Below are 25,035 nucleotides of genomic sequence, written 5' to 3' on the forward strand. Positions count from 1 at the left end.
TAGAGCAGTCCAAACCCCCACAGGGTGCCAGAGCTGAGAAATAGGTACCAACCAGCTGTGTCCTTCAGTGTCTGACTGCTGACAAGGTCCCGAGTCCCACACCCCAGAACCCCAAAAGTCTGTACTAACAACCAGAATTGCTACTAAAAGAACTGATGCCCCTAACAAATTATTACCACTCAAATTATTTCCATTTGTGAGAACAGCCCAAGAGATCAGACTGGGCCAAGGGACACCCAGATTCTTGGCTTTCTAGGGTTGTGTTAGGATACTGAAAAGCCGGAAGGTTTCAAGTAAAAGTCTGAATGCTAGGAAATCTGGAAACACCCTATCATGGGCAGACACAAAGCTGAGTGGAGACTGAGCCTTCAAAGGGCAGCCAAGTGACCACCTGACCCTTGGAGGCGATGGGGTTTGTAATGAGCTTTTAAGTCCCCGCCCACATCCCAGGGGGTCTCAATTTGTTTTAAGGCATGAGTCCCTCCCCTCTCTCTCCTTCCAACAGGAGAGCCTTCCAGAGAAAGGGCTGTGGTTGGGGGCAGTCATTGGAAAAGACAGAGGATAAAGCAGATCGCTATGCCACACACAGGTTAGCACCCTACCACAGGTTAGCTCTCCATAAACCCTTGGCCCACAGCAGCACTCAGGGAAGAAACCAGCCTTGAAGACATCTGAGGCAGCTGCCCCAGGATCACAGGAGAATGCAAGAGACCCAGAATCTAAGCCCTGTCTGCAAGGCCCAGGATCCCCACCACTAACCTCAAGCCCAGGGTATTCCCTGAGGTCAATACTGGGAATCTTTTCCTGCCACTCTCTGGTGTTTGGTTTGGTTTGGTTTGGTTTTGAGACAAGTTCTCTCACTACCCCAGACAAGCTAGGCAACCATGTCCCAGAGAGCTGCCTGTCTCCCAGGGATTGTGCCACCACAGCGAGATTTTTATGTAGGTGCTTGAGGTTTGAATTCGAGTCCTCATTCAGGATCCTAAGAACTACTCTACTTTTTGGCTATTCTGTGCTGCAGTGATGGGGCTTCTACTGGGAGACACTACTGCCACCTAATGGCCACCAGAGAAACTGCCCAAATGCAGATGTGCAGGGCCTAGGGCAAGGACGCTGGATTTCCTTTCTGCTCTCTAAATATGGGGGGTTAGAATAGAAATCACACTAGGACTCATTTCCTTTGAATACATCCCCCAGCCCTCTCTCCTGGTGACTGATGGTCCTGCCTGCCCCTTCAGCATCATATACTGGCCCTCCACTCCAGCCACACCGTCCCAGCCCAGAGGCTTCCTGGGCTGTGCACATCCCAAGCCCTCGATCTCCTGCATCCTCACTCCTTAAGGTAAAGCCTCAGTTTTTCCCCTTGGGGTGACCAGAGAAGCATCCCCAAGCCAGCCCTCATCCTCAGTATCCCTGCCTCACCTGCTGAAGGATGCGAGCACGGGAGGCCAGAGTGGTGCTGTGCTCCTCAATGCCCCTCTGGGAGGCCAGAGAGATGTCCCGCAGGGGGAAGTCCACAATGGGGTACACCTGGGGAGAGACAAACAGAGCACCTCGCTTTCTCTCCCAGAGCACCCCCACATGGAGCCATGAGGGATGCCAGGGCTGACTCCACTAGACGGAAGAGGAGGGCCAGAAAATGAAGGGAAGGGTTCCAAGGCCACACAGCAAGCTTACTGGCTCAGGGAATCCAGGACAAAAGGGGATGCAGACTGCTTACTTACACTTCCACCTGCACCTCGTTTCCCAGAGGACCCTTTCTGTGGGCCTACTATGTGTTGAGATACAGTAAGGACTAAAGCAAGTGGGTCAAGTCTCACACCAACATTGAAACTGCCCACTGTGTGGCAGGTAGGAAAAAAATGAACAATACAGAACCCCAAGCAGCAGGCTGGCAGCTTCATGTAGCCCGTGCATGAAGGCATGGACTCAGTCCCTTGGGATTCCCGCAGTCCCGGGCTGCCATATGAAATCTTCTCTCGTGTGGAGACAAGCCTGCCCTCCCTCACAGCTCCATCTTTAGCTCATAACACTGGCAGCTCAGTGCTCTTTTCCATCCCATCTACCTGTGCAGAGGGCTGATAACCTCAGGGCCCTGACACCAGGTTCCATTCAGGGTCACTCGGGGCTCATTTCTGCCTGGGTAGCTCTGTCCCCATCATACCCATCTTCCCTAACCCCCCTCCCCCAGAGGGCCAGATGCTCCAGCTGGCCTTCAGGATGCAAACTTCCTTGTCACCTGTGCGGGAAGGCACCCCCACCCCTTACCATGGTATTCTCGTCCCTGAAGAGGTTTTCCCCTCGGGCTTTGGCAAGCAGCTCTCCGGGACAGTGGAGTTGGTGTGGAGACACAAACTCAAACAGGCTGTTCTTCCTAGGAGGAGAGGAAAGGGAAGCAGAGAACTGGCTTCAAATCATTCATCCAGCTGGGGCGCAGGGGTGCACACCTGTAATCCTGGCACGAAGGAGGCAGATCTCTGTGAGGTCAAGGCCAGCCAAGAGAAATCTACACAGAGAAACCCTATCTCTAAAAGCAACAATAACAAAATCAGTGATCTAAGCTGTGTGGGAACCAGAGCTTGGAAGAGGAGTGGGGGGTTGCTGGCGGGAGTGCTCAGCCTCTCTAAGCTCATCGTCCTGGCTTCTGAAGAGCCAGCCCCCTGCACCTTTGCTTGCCAAGCATTTAGCCTGTCCAGGCACAGGGCAAAGGCTTCATGATAGGAGCACGTCCATGGCTGACCTAAGCGTACAGACATCAGCATTAGGCCCTTGGTGAGCGCTGCCCTAGCAGGTGATGATGATGGAACGTAAACTCAACATAAACTAGAGCAGGTGAGATGGCTCAGTGGGTAATGGCGCTTGCTGACAAGCCTGACAATTTGAGCTCAGAGCCTGGGACCCTTATGGAGGGAGGAGAGAATCAGCTCCTGCAAGTCATCCTCTGACCTCAGCATGAGGGCCATGGTCCTGGGACACCTGCACAAGCAGCTGCACGCTTGAACATGCTCACAATCACACAAAGTAAATAACAACAACAGCTGTTCCCTCCTGACCCAGGTGGAAGCTCCCAAGAGGAAAAGGCTCTCCGATCCGGTGTACACCCCCACCTCCTCCAGGCCTGGCATCTGGGAACCACTTACCACATGATGACCAGCTGGACAAAGTGCTCCAGCTTCCTCTCCCCCTTGCAGGTGGCACATGTCTTGTTCCCTCTCCCAGAGCACGTGCTGCACCTGTGGCCACAGTGGACAAGACTCCCTATCCTTGTGGCTCCTAGAGGCCCCACCCCTGACCCCCATCAACAGAAGGCTCCTTACGGTGGTACCATGTACCCGCCCACTGTCACCCTCCCTCCGCTGGTAACTGTGCCCTAGAATCCCCCTAGGAGCCGTCCCTTCCCACACCCAGCCCGCTTGGTTCTTTTGATTCTTGTTCCCACCCCTTCTGGCCAGCCTGGCTGGTTACCTCATCCCATCTCTCTGGCAACAATTAGCCAACACAAACATGGACCCAAGTCAATGCGATGAGAACCCCCTTAGGATGCTCTTGGAAGAGTTTAGGGAAGAGTAGCCTTTCCCAGTAACCTGGACCCCTCACCACTCCAGCTTGGATCCAGCTGGATCTGATGCCATCCCAGAAATACTTTTCTTGGACTGTACAGTTGTTTGGGCCTATGGGTGTACGTTTTTTGGCACAGCCTATTTGAGCTGGGTTATTTTGCGTGAAAAAATTAAATAAACCAGTGTCCTAACCAAAACGGGTTCCTCACGTCATGTAGAAGGTACAAGCAAAGCTTGGCCAGCAAGTTTTGATCACTAACCAACTTAATTTTGAACATTTTCACTCCTTGTAGTTTTCTGTTTCCCTCTAAAAGCTTGTAAATTGTGAGAAGACATGAGCTACAGGATGTCACCACCCCCTGTATGCAAAGCCCCAAGAGCAGACTTGGAAGTTGTGCATTGGTTAGTCAGTCAACCAACTTGCTAAGCGGCTCCCCCAACTAGGCCCTGCTCTGAGCTGTAAAGAAGCCTTTGCCTGGAGCCTGTGTTCAGAGTTAAAAATTGCCCTTCCAGCTAGCTTTTTCTCACTAGAGCCTTCACCCTCACACCTGCTCCAGCTGCTATTGATGACTTCCTAACAGGCCAGGCCTTGAGACAAACTTGCCCACATGCAAAGCCCACAATCATCCTATATGTACAGACTCTAGGTTGCAGCTGTGAGAGAGACATGGGGAACCATGCTCCTTTCAGCTTCACGGTGACCAGAAAGAAAGCTAAAAGACAGCCTCCACACACACACACACACACACACACTGCCAACCCGCTCTTACCTGCGCCTGCCAGAGCCAGAGCACATGTGGCATCTCCGAGGCTGCCTGGCCTTGCGCTTGGTGCCACTGCAGGACGAACACCTCACCTGTGGACGTGCCCAGCCTCAGACGCTGGCTCCCAGAAACAGGGCCCAGGCCACCCTGAGACCAGCTTCCAACCCAGCCCCATGACCCTGACCCAGGTCTCTTCCTCCCCTGGGCCATAGCCTTGGTAAGTGATCTGTGGCTTGTGGCTGGTGGCTGGTGACTGGTGGCTTGTGGCTTGTGGCTTGAGGATTGGTGTCTTTGGGCCCTGCCAGGAACAGGGCTTCAAGACTTCAGGTTGATAGATTCCTGCTTCTCCTCTCTGATTTGACCTCATCCCAGGGTCCCAAGACCTGCCTCCAACCAACTGGCCAGAAGTAGCCAGGAGCTCCTGGTGGCAACTGGCCACAGTGAGGGATCCTTTTTAGGAAAGTACCCAGGGGTGGATTCCTGGCATACAAAGCAAGCTCAGAGAGAACAGAGAGGAGGAAGGGATCCATGGAGGAGGAAAGAACAGAAGGACCACCAGGAGCCAGGTGGGGATAGAGTGCTACAGATGGAACAGGGGACAAATAGCTGGAGGACACATGGAGAGGAAAGAAAAGGCAGGATCAGCCCACTGGGACCAGCAGTGAGCAGGTGAGAGGTGAGTACCTAGAAGGAAAGAGCAAGGAGAGATGGCAAGTAATCAATGTGTGTCTGATGAGCAGGCTCCAATTGGAAGCCTTGCCTTGAACTTCTGGCCTCCAGCGCCAACAGATTCTGACCTTTGCAAACGAAGGATGTTGTGATGTGCTGCAGCAGCCTGTGCAGATCATCCAAGCCCCTTCTACCTCACCTCCCAGGCTCTGAACCCCTCTGAACCCCTCTGTGTCCACCTCCCAAGCTCCTGGCCAGCCTCCACAGAGGGCTCTGTTGTGACTGCCTGGCCTTGAAGCCAAGCAGCCACCAACCATCTAGGGACATTCAGCAGAGTCCCTTGCAAAAGGTCATCCGTGCGGGGGCTGTTACTGTTTACACTTCTCATGGAGGGGTGAGGAGAATCACAAGACTATCACAGGAGAATCGAGCCACACCCTACTACCTGTTATATGCAACTCTGCCTCAGGGAGGCGCTAGAGTATCTATGTCTGGGTAGAGGAGGGCAAGGGGCTCCATCTATGCAGAAATGCCTCCATCCCTGCAGGGTAACGCATTTCAGGTTCCAGCATGTTAAGAGAGAAGCATCCACACCCCTGTAAATAACCCCTATCTATCCTTCTAAAGGATGCCAGTAAACTCATTAGTTCCCCAGAATGAACTTTGATGGAATTGTGCCTGTGTTTGTGGTTGGGACCATCTTTCCTTGGGAAGGCATTTTAGGAGCCTGGTCCATTCTTTTACAGGCCCCAGCCCTGTGCAGTTCCTCAATGCCTGTCAGGAGAAAGGTGATAAACTTCTAAATTGAACCATCATTATCAGACTGTCCCAGTCATGGATAAAACAATAGGAGACCTAGAAAGAGAAGCTGACCCACCCAAGGTGACACTATTGGTGCAGGCAGCCTCTAGGCTCTTACCCACTCTGTCATCCCTATGCCCACCCCAACACTCGCACAGGATTACTTGCTCATGTGGCTCATACCCTTGACTCACCACGCCAGCCCCATGGCAGCCGCTGCACTTGTAGCGGCCGCGCCCGTGGCATTTGTGACATTCCTGAAAAGGAAGAGTTCTCCTTGGGTGGAGGTCCTTAAGCAGGCTCCCTCCCAACCCTGGGATGCCATTGAGAAATGCAAGGGGAAGGGGCCTTTCCAGGGAGCTGGAGATCAAAAAGGGCCCTGAATGCCAAGCCTAGGTCTCATCTCAGCACATCCCGAAGTCCAGCTCATGCTTTCCCACATGCTAAGAGGGGGTTCTCTGAGTTCTCAACTAGCTCATGCTCTAGTTTCCTGGCAGACTAAGCCCCAAAGGCTAATGGCATCTGCAGCCACCCAGTAGCTCATTCACGTGGGCCTTGAGAACATAGAAAATGGACAATGTTTGTGCAAAAGGCAAGAAGCCAGCTGCTAGAATCTATCATTAAATGAACATTTTTGCACCATCCAGAAAAGAAGAGAAAGCTTTTGTGACCTCTTACATATATGGTAACTATGAGAACTCATAGAGTCAAATTACATTCTTATATCAAAGTCCTAATGAGAAAATAAACAACTGTGAGACCAGAACAGAACGAGGAGATCAATCAACCAGGGTTTCCCACACTTCCTGCTAAGACAGCTTTCTATGCAACAAACAGATATGAAGCCTACTCTCTTATTGACATCCAAGGAAAAGCCCAAAGGGTATGGGGGTGTGGGTGTTGTTTACTTGTGTGTGCACAGGGGGAAAGCAGAGGTCACTGTCAAGTGTCTTCTTCAATCCCTCCTTACCTTACTTTTTAAGAAAAGATCTCTCCCTGAACCTAAAGCTTGCCGGTTTGGTTACGTTGGATGGCTAGTGAGTCTCAGAGGTCCTCCTGTCTCTGTTTCCCCAATGATGGGGTTACAGGTACAAGGCCTCACACCCAGCTTTTTCCATATGTGCTAAGAATCAAAACTAAGGTCCCATACTGGCTTAGCAAACAATTTATCCACTGTGTTTCAGATTTTAGTTCATGTCAGTTTCATTGAGTCCACCACTTACCTTACTGTCAGTCGAAAATCAAGCAACTGCACATAGCTGCCCTAGGAATGTTGCTATTTCCAGCTGGCGATGGTCCACTCTCTGTGTTGACACCGCCTCACTAAGATGCATGCTGTTCTTAAGTTGGCATAACCTACCCGGCTGAGCTTGGGGTGCCTTTTCCCAAAGGAGAAAGTCTGACGAAGCATGGAGAACTGAGAGACAGGCTTAGAGAGCAACCCGGATGATCCAATCAGCCATTACCTTGACCAGGGAGGAGTGAGGCACTTGGAACTTTCTGGTGTCTTCCTGAAACATCGGAGGCACCTGGACCTTCATGTCCCAAAGCCTGGGGGAGGCACCTCTCTGTGGCCCATCCACGGAGTGGTCTGCCATAGAAGGGGTCATTGTAAGGACAGTAAAGGTAAAGCTTCTGAGTATCCACCAAACAGTTAGGCATCCTCCTTGGTGTGCATCATGAGCTAAGATGTGCACAGGTCTTTCTTGGCCTCCAAGGTTAAGCATTTTGGACCTGGGTTTGAATCCTGGCTCCTCTACCTCTGAGCTGTGTGACTCTAGGGAAGCGATTTAACCTCTCTGGAATTTAATGATCTCATCTCTAACATGAGAATAACAGGGCACTTAGCATATGGGATCTCAGTGACCAGCTGAAGAATGTATAGAAAATGTCCAGCACAGGACGGGGACACTGTGAAGGAACCATCATCACCATTCCCTGTACTCCACCATCATCCTCTTCCTCCAGACAGCATACTCTCACACTGCAAGTACACAGAGAGGGCATGGGAGGCTCAAAAGGCTCATGTACCCTCCTTGGGAGAGAGGAGAAAAAGAAATCCTGGGCGCCTGGAGAGATGCCTCAGAGGTTAAGAACACTGGCTGTTCTTCAAAAGGTCCTGAGTTCAATTCCCAGCAACCACATGGTGGCTCACAAGCATCTTTAGTGAGATCTGGTGCACAGGCACACATGCAGGCAGAACACTGTATAAATAAATGATAGACAGACAGACAGACAGACAGACAGACAGACAGATAGATAGATAGATAGATAGATATCCTGGAAGGCTTCATAGAGAAGGTGACACCCCCAGTTGGGCTCTGAAGAATGGACTAGAGATGGCTAGCAGAGAATGCAGAGCTTTCCGGGAAATAAAGAGAAGCCTGTGGAGCACTTCGGAAAAGGTGGGAAGGCACGGTAAGCGCGGAATCTCAGGGTCTAGAAATCTAGAGCTGTTAGATGGAAGTTGAAGCGCACCGAGTCTCTGCAGTTCACTCACTGGTAACGGGCTGAAATGTCCACTCGCTGACTCTGGATTCGCTGAAGGTCTCCAGTCGATACTGCAGATGAAAACACAATTGCATTGCAAGCAGTGTCCTTTCTGATGACAGTCCTGTGCTGCAAAAGGGTGACACTTTCACCCGCATGGGCCACTGGGAACTGAAGTGTGACCACCCCTACTATAAGACTCCACCCAGGGCAACCCCAGCTCCCCATGAAATTCCACAGAGGAACCATCTACAGGGCAAATCCTGTACAGGGCAGTGCTTGCCAGTGGTGCCTGGAGGCCCCAGGTACCCTGCACATCACAAGGTCCTTTGCCTTAATCCTTATGCTGTGTGTGTGTGTGTGTGTGTGTATGTGTGTGTGTGTGCACACGCACATGTTTGTGGAGGTCAGAGGAAAACCTCAGGGGCTGTTCCTCAGGTGCTGCCTACCTTCTTCTCTGATTCAGGTCTCTCTCTGGCCTGGAACTGGCCAACGGGCTAGACTGTCCAGCCACCGGCCCCCTGGATCCTCCTGTCTCTCCCTCCCCAGAGGTGGAGTTATAGGCACACACCACCACACCCAGCTTTTTTAATGTAGGTTCCGAGGACTGAACTCTGCATTTTACTGACTGAACTATCTATCACCTTGCCTTCTTTCTCTTACGAGGGAGGAAATGGAGGCTCGGTGAGGCCAGCTGCTTTGCCTAGGTCACACGGCTGCAAGCTGGCCTCTTCCTGCTCACTCCAGACCTCTCCACTGCCATGGCCTGACTTCTGCTTGATGTGTCCTTGTCAAAGGAAAAGTCTATGGCTCTAGTAAGTGTGACCTGAGATTCTGTCTGTGGGACCTGTCAGTGTAAGAGACTGAGGCACCTTCTGAGTCTGGATGCCAGAGGTGAGATTTTGCCAATTCAAAGGCACAGGCATGGTTTGAGAGACACGGGGGTGAGCCACGATAATGAACTAGAAGGTTCTTCCTCAGCCTATGCTTCATGGAAAGGTGCAAGGAGGCCTGGGATTCAGGTCAGCAAACCTGACTTTGAACCCAAGATCTCGCATTTCTGAGTATTTAGTCAGGTAGCTCAGCCTCTCATGATCTCTGGTGCTGGCTCCAGGCACTAGAGACAACACTGCATTTTGATAGACAGTGAATGGAGTCTGGTGTAATCTCACCTCTCTCCTCACCTCTTTTCACCTGTCTAGTGAACGTGAGGTCGTCAATCATGATGGAGACTCTTGTGTCCTGATTATTATAGATGCAGACTAAGACGGTTGTAAAAGACATGGCTTGCACACACACCCAGAACCAACTCCCCCTTGTCCCAGTGTCCCCACAGCCCTGGGTATGGCCTCCCTACCCTGCAGAGAGTTTGCTGCCTCAGCTCCTGAATGATAAGGTTGCCAGCAGCTGCATTGCTATAGCAGCACTTGGAGTTCACGAAGCTGAGCAGGGCCTCACGGGCCACCTCCTCGGTCACCGCAGGGACTCTGCTGTGGAGAAGACAAAGGAGCAGATGTCTGGGTGGGGCCTGTGGACCCACCACAACCATCCCCTTAGTGTGTAGGGGAATACTGAGGCCCTTAGAGAAAAAGAGTCAAGGCCTAATGGCTTCAGGAGTCAGTGCAGGAGACATTTAGCCAAAAGGACAACATGACAGGATGCTCAGGGTCATAGAGCATTCTAGAAGACCTCAAAGCCATATTAGACAAAGTATGGAGCTCAGGAAAGAGGCTAAATTATAATTTTTTTTAAAGTAGTCACCGAAGAAAAGTGAATTAAAGGGAAGAAAGGTGAGTTAGGGCTGACAGTTTCCATGGTCACTTGGCTCCAAGCATCTGAGCTGAGGGAAGGACAGAGCAGTAAGTACAGGAAGGAGCCAGGGACTTACTTCCTCCAACAAGACCCACCTCCTCCCAACAGTCCATTCAGCTATGGCTAGCAAGAGGTAAATCCAATGACGAAGTCAGTGTCCCATCACTGACCCATCACTACTCAAAGCCCTTCAGTGATGGGGGTGGGGAGATCAAGTCTCATCTCCAAACTGTAGCACACAAGTGACACTGCCTCTACAGATGGGGAAACTGAGGTCTAGAGGTGATGTCACATGGTCATAAGGAGGCAAAAAACAGATTAGATGAGGTCCCGTCCCTTGGGGAACTAGATCTTGGGCAGAAGAGCTGTGAGGAGCATGAAAGATACTGCTGAGGGCTGGACCAGTGGACACAGCCTGGTGGAGTAGGCCCTGGCCAGCCCTCTCTCGGGAAAAGCTTTCTCCCTGAAATCCAGGTGCCTCCTTGCTAATGCCCTTCCCCAAAACATCTCAGTAAGGAGCCTTTTGTCCTCTGCCTCCCTCCTCGCCATGCACACAGTCTCCCCAATGCCCAGAAGGCCTTGTGTACCCTCCTCCTAAACCCCACCCTTCCCAGCACAGCCGGGCCTAGTGTGGTATCCCAAGTGGGCAACATTGCTCGCCAGCCAGTGTCACATGGGTTTATTCTGGGCCCAGGAAGCAGATACAGGATAGAAGTGCATGCATACAGATGGACAGGGGCCCCAGGAGACCCCTCTAGGGAGACCACAGGGTGTGTTTGTAAAAGGGCCTCACCATATCCCTTTTACACAGAGCTGGTGACAAGCCTTCTCAAAACAAAAAGAAAACACATCTCTCTCTCTCTCTCTCTCTCTCTCTCTCTCTCTCTCTCTCTCTCACACACACACACACACACACACACACACACACACACTGGGGATAGAGACTGGGAAACAGGACTTCAGCAACAGAGAACCAGAGTCAATGTTTGAGCAACATGAGCCAGACAGCCGTATGTCTACTGAGCTCTGCAGCAGCAGGCAGGGCAAAGGCTGCCACGGACAATACACACACAAATGAGTGTGTCCAGATTCCAGTATCACAGGACTTGCAGAAACAGCCTAGGGGCTAGGTTCGGGTGAGAGGCCACAGTCTGCAAAGCCCTAATATAATTTGTGGTTTTCACCCCAGGGGAGCCTGGCACCCTCCAGATCCCCAGGCCACATCCCCAGGGAGATCTGGGTCAGTGGGTGTGGGATAGAGAAAGTGTGCCCAGGGGATTTCGAAATGAAGGCAGTGTCAGGGTTCAAATAGAGTTCCTGTGGGCAATAGGGCATGTGGAAATACACTGAGACTCACCTGTGCTCCAAGACGGAGGACCAAGAGGTGGGCTCCTGGGACCTCCCCAGGGCCTCCAAGGGTGGGAAGAAGACCTGCCTTCCTAAAGCAGAGGGAGGAAAGACATCAGCCCAGCTAAGAACAGGCATTGGTACAGTGAAAGAAAGGTTGGTCTGGTGCTTCTTCAAGGCCAGCCATGCTACAGAGAGACCCAAGCAGAAGGAGGATAAGGAGGAAGAGGAAGAGGAAGAGGAGGAGGAGGTGAAGGAGGAAGAGAATTCTTTTCAGGGCCACAGAACTCTGTCCACTCTCCATCCCATCCCACCTCCTACTTGGCCATGACATGGGCCTCCTCAGGACCCCAGGAGAAAGGGGAGCTAGCTCAGCACTGATCTATCCATCATCCCACACCAACCAGCAAGAGTCCAGCCAGAGGAAGCTGCAGGAACTATGACCTCTGACTTACCACGCCCTTGAAGAAGCCAGTCGTAGCTGGGCAGTCCCTCCAGGAGCTCATCAGGAGGCATCACAGGACTTTCAGCCTCAAAGCTGAGGTCAGCCATACCTGTCGAAAAGATACAAAGAAGAGGGAGGCAGTGCCAACCTTTGCAGCCTCAGAAGAGATGGGCAAAGTCAGCAGGGACTTCCGGGGATGCTGAAACATGAGAGTAGGTACACACAAATGCCTCATTCTTTTGGGGAGGGCACCTCTTTCAAACCCTAGATTGGGCTGAGGGTGTAGCTTAATGGCAGAGGGCTTCCCTAACGCACACAGAGACCCTGGGTCTGGTCCCCACTGTAGAACAAACATGAGGGGGATCCTCTAGACCTCCACTTCCACACACATTAAATACAACAGCCCATTCCTTCTAGGTTAGCACAAGTGGTGAGCAGAATGCTAAGCAGGCCTTGCCCTCAAGGAGAACAGCCAGGCTGATGGGGAAGGCAGTGCTGAGGGTTGCTGAAGATTGCAACTTGTGGCTGGAGACAGTGCCAGGAGAAAAAGGGTGCCGTGAAGACTGAGGCTTCCTCCCTGCCACCCTCCAAGGTAGGAATGCCCTTCTCTAACAGTGAGACAAGCCACCGGTGTCCCTGAGGCTTTTTCTCAAGGTCCAAAACATACAGGGGAAGGTTTGTAGCTAGAGGAAGCATTCTACTTAGTGGGAAGAGGGGCATTTGTGATACCAAATGACAGGGTCCTAAGATCTTCCAATGGTCTTGCTTTGAATAAGGTTGTTCATTTAAAATGTTTAGCTGCCAGGGACCAGGCATCAGGCATTCGTACAGAGATAGGTGAGACTGTTTGCGGGGTTAACAGTTACTGGCTGTCACTGCTGGCATGAAGACGACCACACCCTACTGAGTAAGTGCGGCTTTGTCTCAGTCCAGCATTCTGTAGGAAATGAGATGGGGGTCAAGGTTGGCTCCTGGGCTGTATCTTGCCATCTGTTTTAGAAGCTCACCTGCCAGTTGATGAAAATGCTCACCTGTGGGGAGGTTCAGGAAGGTGGAAGCTAGAATGGGGGTCTTTCTGGGCCAGGGCCCACATAAGCTCATCCACTGTAGTTCCCAAGAGCTCAGTAAAGATCAAGGTCAGGGCTGAGTGTAGCCAAATCCCAGAGGGGTCAAGGGTCACCATAGTTGTGGCTATAGGCCTGTTATCTCCACCATGCCATGCCATCTGAGGTATCACAAAAATCTGTGGAACGTATAGCCGCCCCCCCCCATCAAAATGAGAATATTGCTGCTCATATAACAGGGCTGTGTGAGACAGCCTCCAGCCCTGAGCTTGGCATACAAAAACCACTCTGTCGCTATGTGAACTTGATGTGTGTTCCTTTAAGCTAGAAAGCAGCAACGAAAATGTCAAGTGTGGAAAGAAAGGCCATTCCTGTCTCCTGGGATGGCCCTGGCTGTCAAGCAGCCTTGGGTCAGCTAGGGCATCAGACGCCAGCCCTGGAAGGGAAAACAAAGAAAGGCCATGTGGCTGCAGTGGCCTCCCAGAAACTAATAAAAGGGACAGGAAGATGGGAAGAGTGGCAGGCAGGTGACTGGAGCCCCATCCATCACCCCAGGGTGGCCCTGACCTCTGGGGCAGTCCCAGTACCTCAGTGCTAAATTCATGTCACCATTTTACCCAAATAAGAAAGGACTCCGGGATGACCCCCAGGAGGGCACATTTCCCGTGCCACAGGACAAACACAACAGAAATAAGAGGTTACCAGCATATAGAGGTCACAGCACACTGTCCCCAGGGGATTAGGGGGGGCTATCTGTCACACACAGTGCTATCTAAGGTCACATAAGAATGGCTTCCCCATGCTATGTTATTCCTGCATTTCCCTATTCATAGCACAGCAAAACAAAACCCACAGATTCAACCTGAGGCCACCAGCCCACACAGGAATAACAGAAAGAAGTAAGTGCCCATAGCTCAGGCCCTGCCTCCGTGGCCCCATGGCCCCCTGCACCTGTCTCTAAGTCCTCAAGCAATCTGCTGCTGAGATTTGCCTTGCAAAGACAGATGGAGAGGTGGGGGTCTTTGCTCGCCAGCCACAAACTAATTTTCTCTTGCATAAAAAGAATCGTTCTTGTGAAGGAAAACATAGCTAACAGAGAAGCCCTCTCATCTTACGTCTTCCACAATGTTATTCTCTCTGGCTCAGAACCTTCTGTGTATTAACAGGGTCCCATTGTTATCCTCTCCAGAGAACCAGGATCTCAATGCACATATGCCCATCACATCACAGCCACATCTTGTCCCTTTCAGCGTGTGAGAGCCCCTCTGGACACTGGGAGAAAGAGCGGGCATTCAGTAGACACATGTGAACATCAGGTGTGCAAAGCATCCCATAAGTGCATGAGTGTATGTGGCTAGAATCTCACTTAAGCATGTATGAAAGACATTCAAACCTCTCCACCACCCAACTTCCCACCACACCCCTGCCTCTGGACCTCTCAGCTCTCTGCTTCAGTCCCTAGCCTTGGAGAGTTAAGTTCAGAGAGTTTGAGTGAGCTGAGCTGAGTCACCCAGCAATTAGGAGGCAGAGCTTGGAGCTGAATCTAGATCTAATTTGTTAGCCTAACCTAGTGGGAAGGGAAAAGCCATCTGTAAATTCATGGTCTGCTAAGCAGGCATAGCTTAAAGGGAAAAGATGCCACTGGGTATGCAAACACCTTCAATTCCAGGGTCCATGAAGATGTGCCTGTGTCACAGACCTCCCTAGGGTTCCTCATAAAAGTGTGGAGCCTCTCATTGCACCCCCAGAAACCATTCAATGACACTGTACCCATACAATCACATTCAGACCTCCTGACCCAATTTCCTTTTACATGTGGAAAAACAAAGGCTCAGAGATACTGTTTCTTGGCCCAAGACCACACAGTCAATCCAAACCAGAGCCCGAACTTGAACAACATCCCCCAATTCTCCATCTGCCGCTGCCCTGACCACCACCACATTGCTTGCTTACAGAGAGGAACCTTTTCTTTATTTAAACTCAGTCTGTTTCCTCTGAAACCTGTTTCCTTCCTCGGATTTTCACCAGCCCTTCAATCTCATTGTATTTCTTTCCTGCTAATGAGAGACTGAGGTCACCAAAGCTGTGACAACAGCAGTAATGAACAAGCAAGAGAGGATGAGAGGATGGAGATTTCAATGGTGATGCTGTGACATAGGCTGTATCTAAGAGCGTTGCAGAAGAATCCTGAGGTTCAAGCTTCTATGTGGATGGAGAAGGGGGTGGTCACTGCCACCTGGAGAAGGAAGGAAAGAAAGAACAAGAAAACATGGACAGGGCGCAGTAGGTACGGAAATGTCGTTGAGGTAGCTGTGGCTCTGCCTATCACCCCAAGGAACATAATAGAGAGCCTGTGGGCTGTTACCAACTGTCTTTCCAGAATGAAGGAAGAGAAAAGGAAGGAAGATAGGATGATCAGGACAGAGATATTGATGGAAGGCAGGTGAAGTGGAGCCAGATCTTGCTCCATGTTGGTTGTGAAAGTGGCCCGCTCCAACCCAGGCTCTACTCACTGTCATCCTCACTCGGGTCCCTGTCCATGGTCAAGACGTCCAGCCAAGTGAGAGCCTGTGCTTCTAAGGACTGAGGTTCCAGTCTGAGGGACTCCCCTCAGCCCCTCCCAGCCCATTGTTATCGATCTGCCCATAACAGAGGCAAAGCCGCCATGTGTCAGAGCAGAGCCCCGCCCTATGTCCCAGGTTCTTGAGAGTCCCCCAAGAGCCCTTCACTTGCCAAGCTCACGTGAAAGCTTTTAGAGACCTGGGTCCCTGCTGCATTCTGTGTAGAGTACTCACATCCTGCCATTGTTCCTAGCCAGGATTCAAATCCTTCTGTCTAACACAAGCTCAGCTCCCAGGCATCATGGTACTTACTCCATGCATCAGTTGAGGGCAAGCTTGCAAGTCCCTTAGCAGCACAGGGAACTAAGAAAACTTCCTCTTAAGGGGAAGAGCACATAGGTGCTAAGGCTGGCTGGGATCCCTGATGTCTGAGCAGCTGTCTCTTGAAGGCTTGGAGCAGGAGGGCACAGAGCACATCACAGACAAAGCCAGATCCCACCTCATTCTGTTACCATTCTACCTAGCCCCTGGGGAACACCTGTGGGGTTGTTTGGGGAGGTGTTCTGAGAATGGAAGACAGGACCTCAAGCATTTAGAGGCAAACTGTACCACTGAACTGAGCCCCAGGTTTCTCTGAATTGTGTGTGCATGCATGTAAAGTTGTGGGTGGGAGAGTGGGTTCGTGTGTGTGTGTGTGTGTGTGTGTGTGTGTGTGTGTGTGCATATGCTTGTATGCACCCATGTGGTGAAGGCAGAGGACTGTCGATTCTCAGACCCTGTCCACATTTTGTTTAAGATAGTCTCAGCAGACTGGAACTAGGTTAGTTGCAGGCTAGGCCAGCTAGCTAGGGATCCTCTCTCTGCCTCCAATCTCACCATTACCACAGTTATAAGCCCAAACCATCGCATCCGGCTTTTTATGTAGATTTTGGGAATCGAACTCTGGTCTTCATACTTACACAGCAAGTGCTTTACTGGCTGAGCCATCCCTCCAGCACCCTCTGCAGACTTGGAAAGGTCTTTACAAGCCTTTTTCAGTGAAGCAAAAATCTTTCATCCCTCAGCCTTGGCAGGTCATTCCACTCCTCCAGATGAGTCTAAATATTGACCACTGAAGTTGGTCTCCCAGTGATAGACGTAGAATGTTTGAAAATTATTCCCATTCTCCCCTGTGGCCTTAGCAGGCTTCCTCTGAGGCTGGGAGTATCTCTAACCAAGGTCATGCTGCTCTGGTCTGACATGATTTGCCTAGCCCACCAGTCCTCATGGAGATGTATCATGACAGTCCTTAACCAAGTCAGAGTCATTGACTTGGAATGACTCTGGAAAGCCTGCATTGAGTAGCCACAGTGTATAAGAGACAGCTCCTATGCTGTGTGAGCTACCTTTATTCTCTCTGTTGCCTTCCCCCTCCTCACTCACTGCCACCTCAGGAGGATGCTGGGATCAGCAGCAGAAATGCCTCACAAGCTTGACTTAAAAACAGAAAACTCAATCCTCATAGATAGGTTTTTAGTACGGGTAAAAGTGCCGGAGTTCCTCAGCATGAGAGTTGTAGACATTTTAGCTCTGCAGACATAGGAGTTTAAGAACAGCACCCCGAGTAAGGAGCACAGTCTTTGGGTGCTTGCATACACCAAGCAGTGTTTCCAAGCCAGGGGAAGGGCATCCATGCCTATAGATGACCATGGATGTGTGTGTATGTGTGTGAGCATGTTTGAGTTCAGACCTGACAGATGACAGACAGATGACAGACAGATCAACAGACAGGTACACAGATGACAGGCAGATAAACCAATGACAACATGGTTGTAGTTTAGTTAGAGTGTCCCGCCATTTTATCTGGGGTATTTCATGCGGCAAGCCATGCTAACCTAAACTTCTTTGGCATTTGGAAGAAGCAGTCATAGGGAGTGATTTCAACAGCAAGCAGGAGGGAGCGGAATATTAAGTAGGGCTGAGTACTGGGAGTTACAGAAATCTCAAGGCTGCAACACTATTGGTAACGCTATCTCTCAGGAACCAGGAAGTACCCATCAGCAAGAGCCACAGTCCTTTGCTATACCCCCCAAAAGTTTAAGAATTCATAATAGCTCTTAAAATGCATTAACAAATGGGGATTTAGCTCAGTGAAAGAGCTCTTGCCCAGCATGCACAGGAAGGAAAAGCTTCTAGAACCTTCTAATCTTGCTTAGGGATTAATAGGGGAGGAGACAGCGTGTGCCATAGCATGTCTGGGCAAGCTGGGCTCAATCACAGCCATTAACACGTCGCTTCCGTGCTGTGAGCAAGAGCAAGTACTGCCTATTTGAGAAATCAGATCCAGGTGAGGTTAAAGCTGCTCCCACTTCCCACCAGGACCACAGGGTGGGCAGGGTGGGGGAGATCCCTTTCAGCATGGTAATGGGCATTTTTGCATTCTTTCCGTATCCCTGAGTGTTGTGGCAGTTCTCTTTTCCGGTACCACAGCTCCTTAACACCTCGACCCCCATGAGTTCTTCCTGACACCTCACACTAAGCACACAAAAAAAACAAGCATCAAGAGAGCCAAGAGCTGCCCCCTCCCACGGGCTGACATCTGAACACCTTGTTTCTGGAACTCAACTCGGTTGTAGTACCCTCTACTCGGTCTGTAGATCCCAGAGTATGCCATGGTGGCAGGGAGTATTAGGAACTGGCTGGGCTCTCCCTGGCAGCCTAGAAGCCATCTTGTATGGCTGTCTTTGAATGTGACGGGAAGGAAGATGCCCAGAATGAGGATGGGGTGAAAGGGATTTCTAAAACTGTCTTTAAGTGTTTTAAAGTCTGTCCTGGGATAGAGGCAGCAAAATGAGTCCTGGGACATGATAGTGGGAGATATTCTAAAGGGGGCCTTTGTCTCCCCTACCAAACACCCACATCTGGGTGACCGCATAGGAGCTGACTAATGCATACACCAATAGTAGAACACAGTAGCTTGCGGCTTCAGAGCCAGGTAGAGCACGCTCAGAGCCCACCTGTGAACACTGGTTTGGGAGTAATACCTGAAGGACAGAGAGAAGGGCAATTGCCTGCTCAGCCTCACCTTCTGCCTGAGCCTGCCTGGCCAGTTCCCTCCACCATCAGCAGCTCGGCCCACTTTCTCCCTGAAACTACAGCTTCTGCAGGGAGCTGACAAGCACTGGCCTTTCTCCATTCAAATGCTGGCCACCACATCTGCCTAGAATTCCCACGTAGTTCTCTTCCTGGGGTGGTTCCAGGCTTCTGTTGCTCTGTAGGTGGACGCATGTCAAATATATGAATCCAAGATCCTTCTGAGGAGCCCTGACCAAGCCTGTGTGGGGCAGACCTCTGAGTGTAGATGGTTTTACAAGACAACAGGTGACTCCAGCTTGGGTAGTCTATACTGAAAAACACTAGATGCAGACAGACGGACTGACATAATACACGCACTGTTCTTCCATTCCTTAACAGTGTTACTTCAATAGGTAACCAATTAACACATGTTTATAACCACTCCAGAAACTGAGGGAGGAGGATTGGGACACGTTCAAGGCTACCCTAGTCTACATAGCCAGATCTATACTAGTCAGGGCTAGACTGCAAAGATCTTGTCTTGAAACAAAGTGAGTCAGTGGAATCAAGAGCTTTTCTCCTGAGGCTAGCCCACTCTGTGTGGGACTTTCTTCAGCTCAGATGAAAACCCAGGGGAAGCTAGGCGCCTAATGAGGTCCCCTCCTTCCAGCCCCAGGATACAACCTCACTTTCCTCCTCCAAGACACAGATCTAACAGGGCAATCATCTTTACAGCAGAGCTGAGAATTGGTCATTTTGCAATTGTGGAACATCTTCCCCAGTTCTGTGCCAGCCAGCGGCAGGTAAAACATGAGCAATTCCAGGACTTTCAAACAAAGACACGTCATTTTCTGCTTCACCTCTCCTTCTGATCCCCCCAAGTCTGCCTGAGAATTTACTCAGAATTTTCCATTATTCAGGGTTCATTTGTTGGCTCCCTGTGTGGAGAGGGGAAGGGCTTCAATTCTTGTTAGCAATAAACCATGTGCAAGAAGGTCGCAGCTGTGGTAACATAAACGTGTTTTTCTTCAAAAAGAAAAAAAAGTCATTGAAAACGTAACTTTTGCCATCTTACCATTTTTATGGGAACAGACTAGTATCAAAATGAGACTGTGGGGGCTGGGAAGATGGCTCAGAGAGCAAAGTGCCTGCTGTGTAAGGCTGAGTAGGCTGAGTTCAAGTTCCCAAAACACAAGTAAAAGCTAGGCATGGCAGAGCTCACCTTTAATGCCAGCACTGGGGAAGCAGAAATGAGGAGCTTGCTGACCAACACAGCGAGCCTAGCCTAGCAGTAAGCTCACACACATATATGCAGCCATGCACACACACAAGCACATATGTACTGCACGCAGACTGAGATTATGAACCATGAGCCCTAACTCTCCGCCTCCTTCCTGCCCCTGGGCGTCCGAGACCACTTTCTGTCTCCATGTACCTACCGGGTGCCAGGCTCTGCCCCATACCCCTTCAGCATCCATCTGAACCTAGATCCACCCAGAACCTGACAGGAGCCAACAATGTCCAGAAAATAATTTCTGCTTGGGCCTGGAATCCATGATAACATTGTTGTTGGCTTATCTGCAGGCTGGCGCATGGAGACCATGGTGCCCAGGGCAGAACCAAGACTGGCATGTAGGAAAATGCTCCTGACGCAAATAAGAAATGGTTCCAAGTGGGGTATTCCTGCCACACAGGGCACCTAAACACCTTCCTCTCTCTCTCTCTCTCTCTCTCTCTCTCTCTCTCTCTCTCTCTCTCTCTCTCTTTCTCTCTCTCTCTCTTTAGCCAGGGAGCCTGGCATATCTTGCAAGCTCAGCTTGCAACCTCCTGAGAGCACAGGAGGAAGAGGGACAGAGACTTCCACGTGCCCCTCAGATGCCAGAGATAAAGGGAACTGACCCTCAGAGAGGTTTCCTAATGTAAACTTTCACAACAACCCTGTAAAAGAGACATTGCTCTCTTTAGAGATGAGGATCAGGATGTAGCTCTCGGCCACTGCTCCAGTGCCAGGTGGGGCTACCATCCTCCCTGCCGTGATGATAATAAACTGTATTATAAGAGTTGCTGTGGCCATGGTGTCCCTTCAAGGCAATGAAACAGTAGCTAAGACGCTCCCTGTGTGTTCCCTTCTCCCCTAGATCACTGTGGTATATTCTCATTGGTCTCCCAGGGGCTATACGCTCTCCATCATCTAAACTGAGCACTTTAACAACTAAAAACTGCATACTATGTTCTGTCCCATTCCCAGCCTGACTGCCACCTCCAGGGGACAGGAAGTCAAGCTCTTGCCATGATCTTAAAGAACAAGCTGCACCTTCCCCTCTAGTGCCTCTGCCCTCATCTCTTTTCCACTCTTGATGTCATCCCTGGCAGTCTCCAACCTGCTCCTGGGCCACAGTAAGCATGCTGTAGCCACAGGACCTTTACGCATGCTAAGCCCTCTGCCTGGAATGCGCTTCCCCACCTCAGGCAAATCGTTAATTAGATATCACCTGCCCAGTGAGAATGTTCCTGCCCTTCACTGAAATTTCTTTTAGGTCAATGTATGCTTATTGCTTCATATTGTACATGTTTATGAGGTACATACATGTGTGTATGGTATAGACGATCTATGGTATACACATTTCAGTACATGCACACAGTATGTGTCAGGGTGGTCGGTGTTTCCCTGCCATCTTCTCTTTGTGTTTCAAGCCTTTGAACTTCTCTCTTCTAGATCATCATAAAATATGCAAATTGTTGTATAGACAGAGTTCCACATAGACAGAGTTCCCCCGGTGCCTGCTGTCCCAGTTGTGGCTCAACTGCTTGAGTCTCTCTCTCACACACAAAAGGAAGTTGATGCGTTTAGCATCTCTATGACAGCACGTTGTATTTGCCTGTTTCTAGCTTATTTTGCAACACAGATTGCCCTCAGCCTCCATCGTGTTGTTTAAAATTGAACGCCCACCACTGCAGCACTCACTCCCCCCTTTCCTCATCTCACTTCTATTCACAGAACACATTTGTCTATCTTCCTGTTGTTTTGTTTAAAATCTCTTGGCACCCCGTGATCTGGACGTAACTATGAAGACAAACAAGGGAGGGAACCAGATTTGGGGATACTTAGCCTCCTACAGCATGTTTGACACCCTGAACAGGACCTGGCAAATAACAGCCGCTGTACAAACCTGTGATGAACAGAGAGCAAGCTCGATATTATCATACAGGGACCGCATCTCCTCGGCGCCCCGTACTTCTGAGCTGTATTCTGCAAAGACGAGCTCTGTGCTTCCAATAGGACAACAGAAAGAAGAAAGACCATCCATCGTGCTGAGCATCCATAAGCCTCAGAGAGATTATCATTTTCAACACGGCAATGGGGTCTCAGAGCTGCTGTGTGCAGAGAGGCAAGGGAATGGTGCAGGGTTTGTGGGAATGGTGCAAGCCCTGCCCTTTGTGATCTGGTGGTTCTGGCTCCATCCTGGCCATGCCTATCGTCACTTTCCAGCAGGTCACTGCAAAAGGCCAGCCTGTGCACTGCAAGCTAAACCCACTGGATCTAGTTTCTAGTTTCCACAGCTCAGGCTACTGTCTTCTCTGGACTAGAAAACTGGACAGGGTCTCATGTGGGGGCTCTTGGCTGGCATAGAGGACAAAACTGCTTGTCATCAGCAAGCTGAAAGGCTAATCTCATAAGGCAGAAGGCTGCCTGGCAGTCATTCTACCCACGTCGCTCTGTCCCTCCATTTCTCTCTCCCTTCATACTAATCAGATCCATTTTTTTTTCCTCCAAAACCAATTCGGAATTTTAAAAGGCCAGACTATTTGATTGCTGAGATTTCCAAACACAAATTCAATTTGTTTTGCAAGGCGCCATCAGCCTTCACAAAAATCACCCACCAGCCTTGCACTGGGAGCTTTCAGCATCAAAGCCTCAGGTCTGGCCTGGGGAGTCATTGTCACTGTGGATCGGGAGGGTTGAAATATGAAATGCCCCCTACAAGGTTGGCCCCACCCACAGAGGGTAACGCTATTTTGGTAAAATAGTAGAAACTTTGAGAAGTAGGACTTGAGTGGATGGGTGTGTCCTTGGGAGCTGCCTCCTGCCCTGGCCACTTCTAGTATTTCCTCGGTCTGCTTCCTGTTTGCCACAATGTGAACACACACACACACACACACACACACACCACATCTCCTGCCACCATGATCAACAGACCCAAAGATCATGGACTTTAATCTCTGGAACCATGGGCTAAAATAAATCTCTCCTCTCCAAATGAGCATTTTGGGTCATGTCTATGCAAAAGTAACTCACCATTGCCCCTGGAGACCTTCTTATTGTGCACATAAGGAAATGGGAGGACTTGCCTAGTCACCTGCAGAGAGCACCCAGCTGTGGTACAGTGTCTTCCCTGATACGCATGCTGGCACCAAGCACTGATGTCCCAGATGTAAAGGACTCAACGCCACCAAGGGAAGGGAGAAGGAGCCAGGGACCAGGAATCAGGTGTGGTTCTACTCGTTGTTATAAGCCTTTTGTCTTTGCAGGGACCTTGGTGGGGACAGAAGCCATAAGTTTACATCGACCATGGCCCCGTGAAGGTGCCCCCAAACCAGGAGCCTGGAAGGAACATATATGAATCTCCTTATCGTCTTTCCAGAGAATGAGGCAGAGCTCTCCAAGGACCAGAGGGTCACAACAACTCCTAGGCAGTCTCAGTTTCTTCTATCTCCATGGAGATGGCTAGCTGTACCCCCCCACACACACACACACACCTCTCCATCCCACCTCTTGTGTGCATAGTAAAAAGGTAGGCCAGAGTTTTCTAAGGTCTCCTGAGGCCATGGTGAGTTACTTTTGCACAGATATGACCAAAATACTGATTTTGAGAGGGGAGATTAATTTTAACCCATGGTTCCAGAGAGTATAAAGTCCATGATCTTCAGGTCTGTTGATTTGGAGCCGGTGCCCAGCTCCTTCTTACCTCCTGGGTGCCCTTGAGTCCTTCACATCTGGGACATCAGGCTTAGTGCCAGCTTGTGTGCTATGGAAGAAACTGCACCACACCTGTGGTGAGGAAAAGCAGCATGGTATCAGGAGCAGGTGGCATGTCCCACACTCCCCATCCCACCTCTCAATCCCTTTAAGCACCAGGGGCCACTCCAAATGCGCTGGTGGGGTGGAAACCAGGAAAAGGTGGAGAAAAAGGGCCCATCACAGAGGAGAAACTGAGCAACTGAACCATCACAGGTACACTCAGGGCCCAGGGAATACCTCAATGCCCTTTCTCCCTCCCCTGCTGAGTCCCAGGCCAGACCCCAAGGAGGTACATAGCTCCTTTCTCCCCAGTGCCCCAGGGCCTCGAGTGTATGATGAGAGTCAGGGAATCCTTCTGACCCTAGAATGGACATGTACTTATCAGTCTTTAGAATCTTCCAAATAAATCAGCCACAGGCCTTTTATGTGGCAGCTACTTTTCCCACAGTCTAACACTGGTGATCATAATGCCTACTCACCTAACAAAACTCTGACTCCTATTTTTGCAGACTATCCTACTTGCACATGTACACACACACACACACGATAAGAGAGAAGTAGCAAAATCTTCACCTGTCTGCACTAGAATCTGAATAATTCAAATACAAACTTCAAATCCTCGATGGCTCCCTATCACCCCTACTAGCCTTATTCTTTATGCTTTCCTCCACCCCCGGGTTCTTGTCCACACTCCACTCCTGTATGCCCCCGGTATGCTCTAAGTCACAAACCAAGCCCTGGTGTATATAGTCTCCCCACCTGAAGATCTGCCCCCTTGGTTCACTGCCTATCAAATTCATCTCCCTAGGACCTTCTCAGCTTCCTTCTCCTATGAAGCCTTCCTTGATGTCCATGAGCAAAGCGCGTGTTCACTCCTTTCTGCGGGCTCCTCTCTGCAAGGCTATGGATGTGAGAATAGGGCTGATTGATTTCCCCTGAGAATAGGGAAGAGGACATCCCTGCTCTGGTTAGGACTATGATGAGGATGACTCCTCCTGAGGACCAGCTACTTGAGTGGCTGTGCTGCTCTGTGACACCTCACTTTAGAACTAGCTCAACGTTCAACTGACTTGGCAGTCCAACATAGAGGGGCATACATACACCTGCAGTCTCAGCACTCGGGGAGCCCAGGCAGGAGGATCTAGGCTACACAATAAGACAGTAGCTCCAAATTCAGTGTCTCAAAAAAAAAAAAAAAAAAAAGTGGGAAGGGACTGAGGAATTCATCCAGAATCAACTTCACATTTACACATACCCACATGCATGCATAACACGTTCCGAAGAGACATATTCGGATTTAGTGACCTTCAACTCAAGAAGTATGCATCTCACTAACGATGACCACAGAATCTAACATCAGTCACACACCTCAGAGCCTAAGCAGGAAGGACACCCAAAGGTCACCTGCCCAGATGCCCCATATTCCTTGTTTCTTCTTTAGCTCCAGG

General features: G+C 50.3%; 1 protein-coding gene across 4 annotated transcripts in view; it reads right to left on the reverse strand.

Moving 5' to 3' along the window:
• Nucleotides 1–15,514, reverse strand: part of Ssuh2 (ssu-2 homolog) — a 28,845-nt gene extending 13,331 nt beyond the window's left edge. The window contains exons 1-11 of one of the 4 annotated variants that reach the window (XM_021636496.2): nucleotides 15,466–15,514; nucleotides 11,899–11,997; nucleotides 11,454–11,535; nucleotides 9,642–9,771; nucleotides 8,295–8,355; nucleotides 7,261–7,385; nucleotides 5,989–6,051; nucleotides 4,331–4,416; nucleotides 3,141–3,233; nucleotides 2,269–2,374; nucleotides 1,423–1,530 (exon numbers count right to left, since the gene is read on the reverse strand). In XM_021636496.2, the coding sequence (XP_021492171.1) occupies nucleotides 1,423–1,530; nucleotides 2,269–2,374; nucleotides 3,141–3,233; nucleotides 4,331–4,416; nucleotides 5,989–6,051; nucleotides 7,261–7,385; nucleotides 8,295–8,355; nucleotides 9,642–9,771; nucleotides 11,454–11,535; nucleotides 11,899–11,997; nucleotides 15,466–15,493 (981 nt within the window). In that variant the 5' untranslated portion in view covers nucleotides 15,494–15,514. Of the gene's footprint in view, nucleotides 1–1,422; nucleotides 1,531–2,268; nucleotides 2,375–3,140; nucleotides 3,234–4,330; nucleotides 4,417–5,988; nucleotides 6,052–7,260; nucleotides 7,386–8,294; nucleotides 8,356–9,641; nucleotides 9,775–11,453; nucleotides 11,536–11,887; nucleotides 11,998–15,465 lie in introns of all 4 variants that reach the window. The other 3 variants (XM_021636495.2, XM_021636492.2, XM_021636494.2) reach the window with 3 other exon arrangements.
• Between the last annotated feature and the right edge of the window lie 9,521 nt (nucleotides 15,515–25,035).

Source organism: Meriones unguiculatus, chromosome 5 (genome assembly GCF_030254825.1).
Source record: "Meriones unguiculatus strain TT.TT164.6M chromosome 5, Bangor_MerUng_6.1, whole genome shotgun sequence".
Classification (NCBI taxonomy): Eukaryota; Metazoa; Chordata; class Mammalia; order Rodentia; family Muridae; genus Meriones; species Meriones unguiculatus.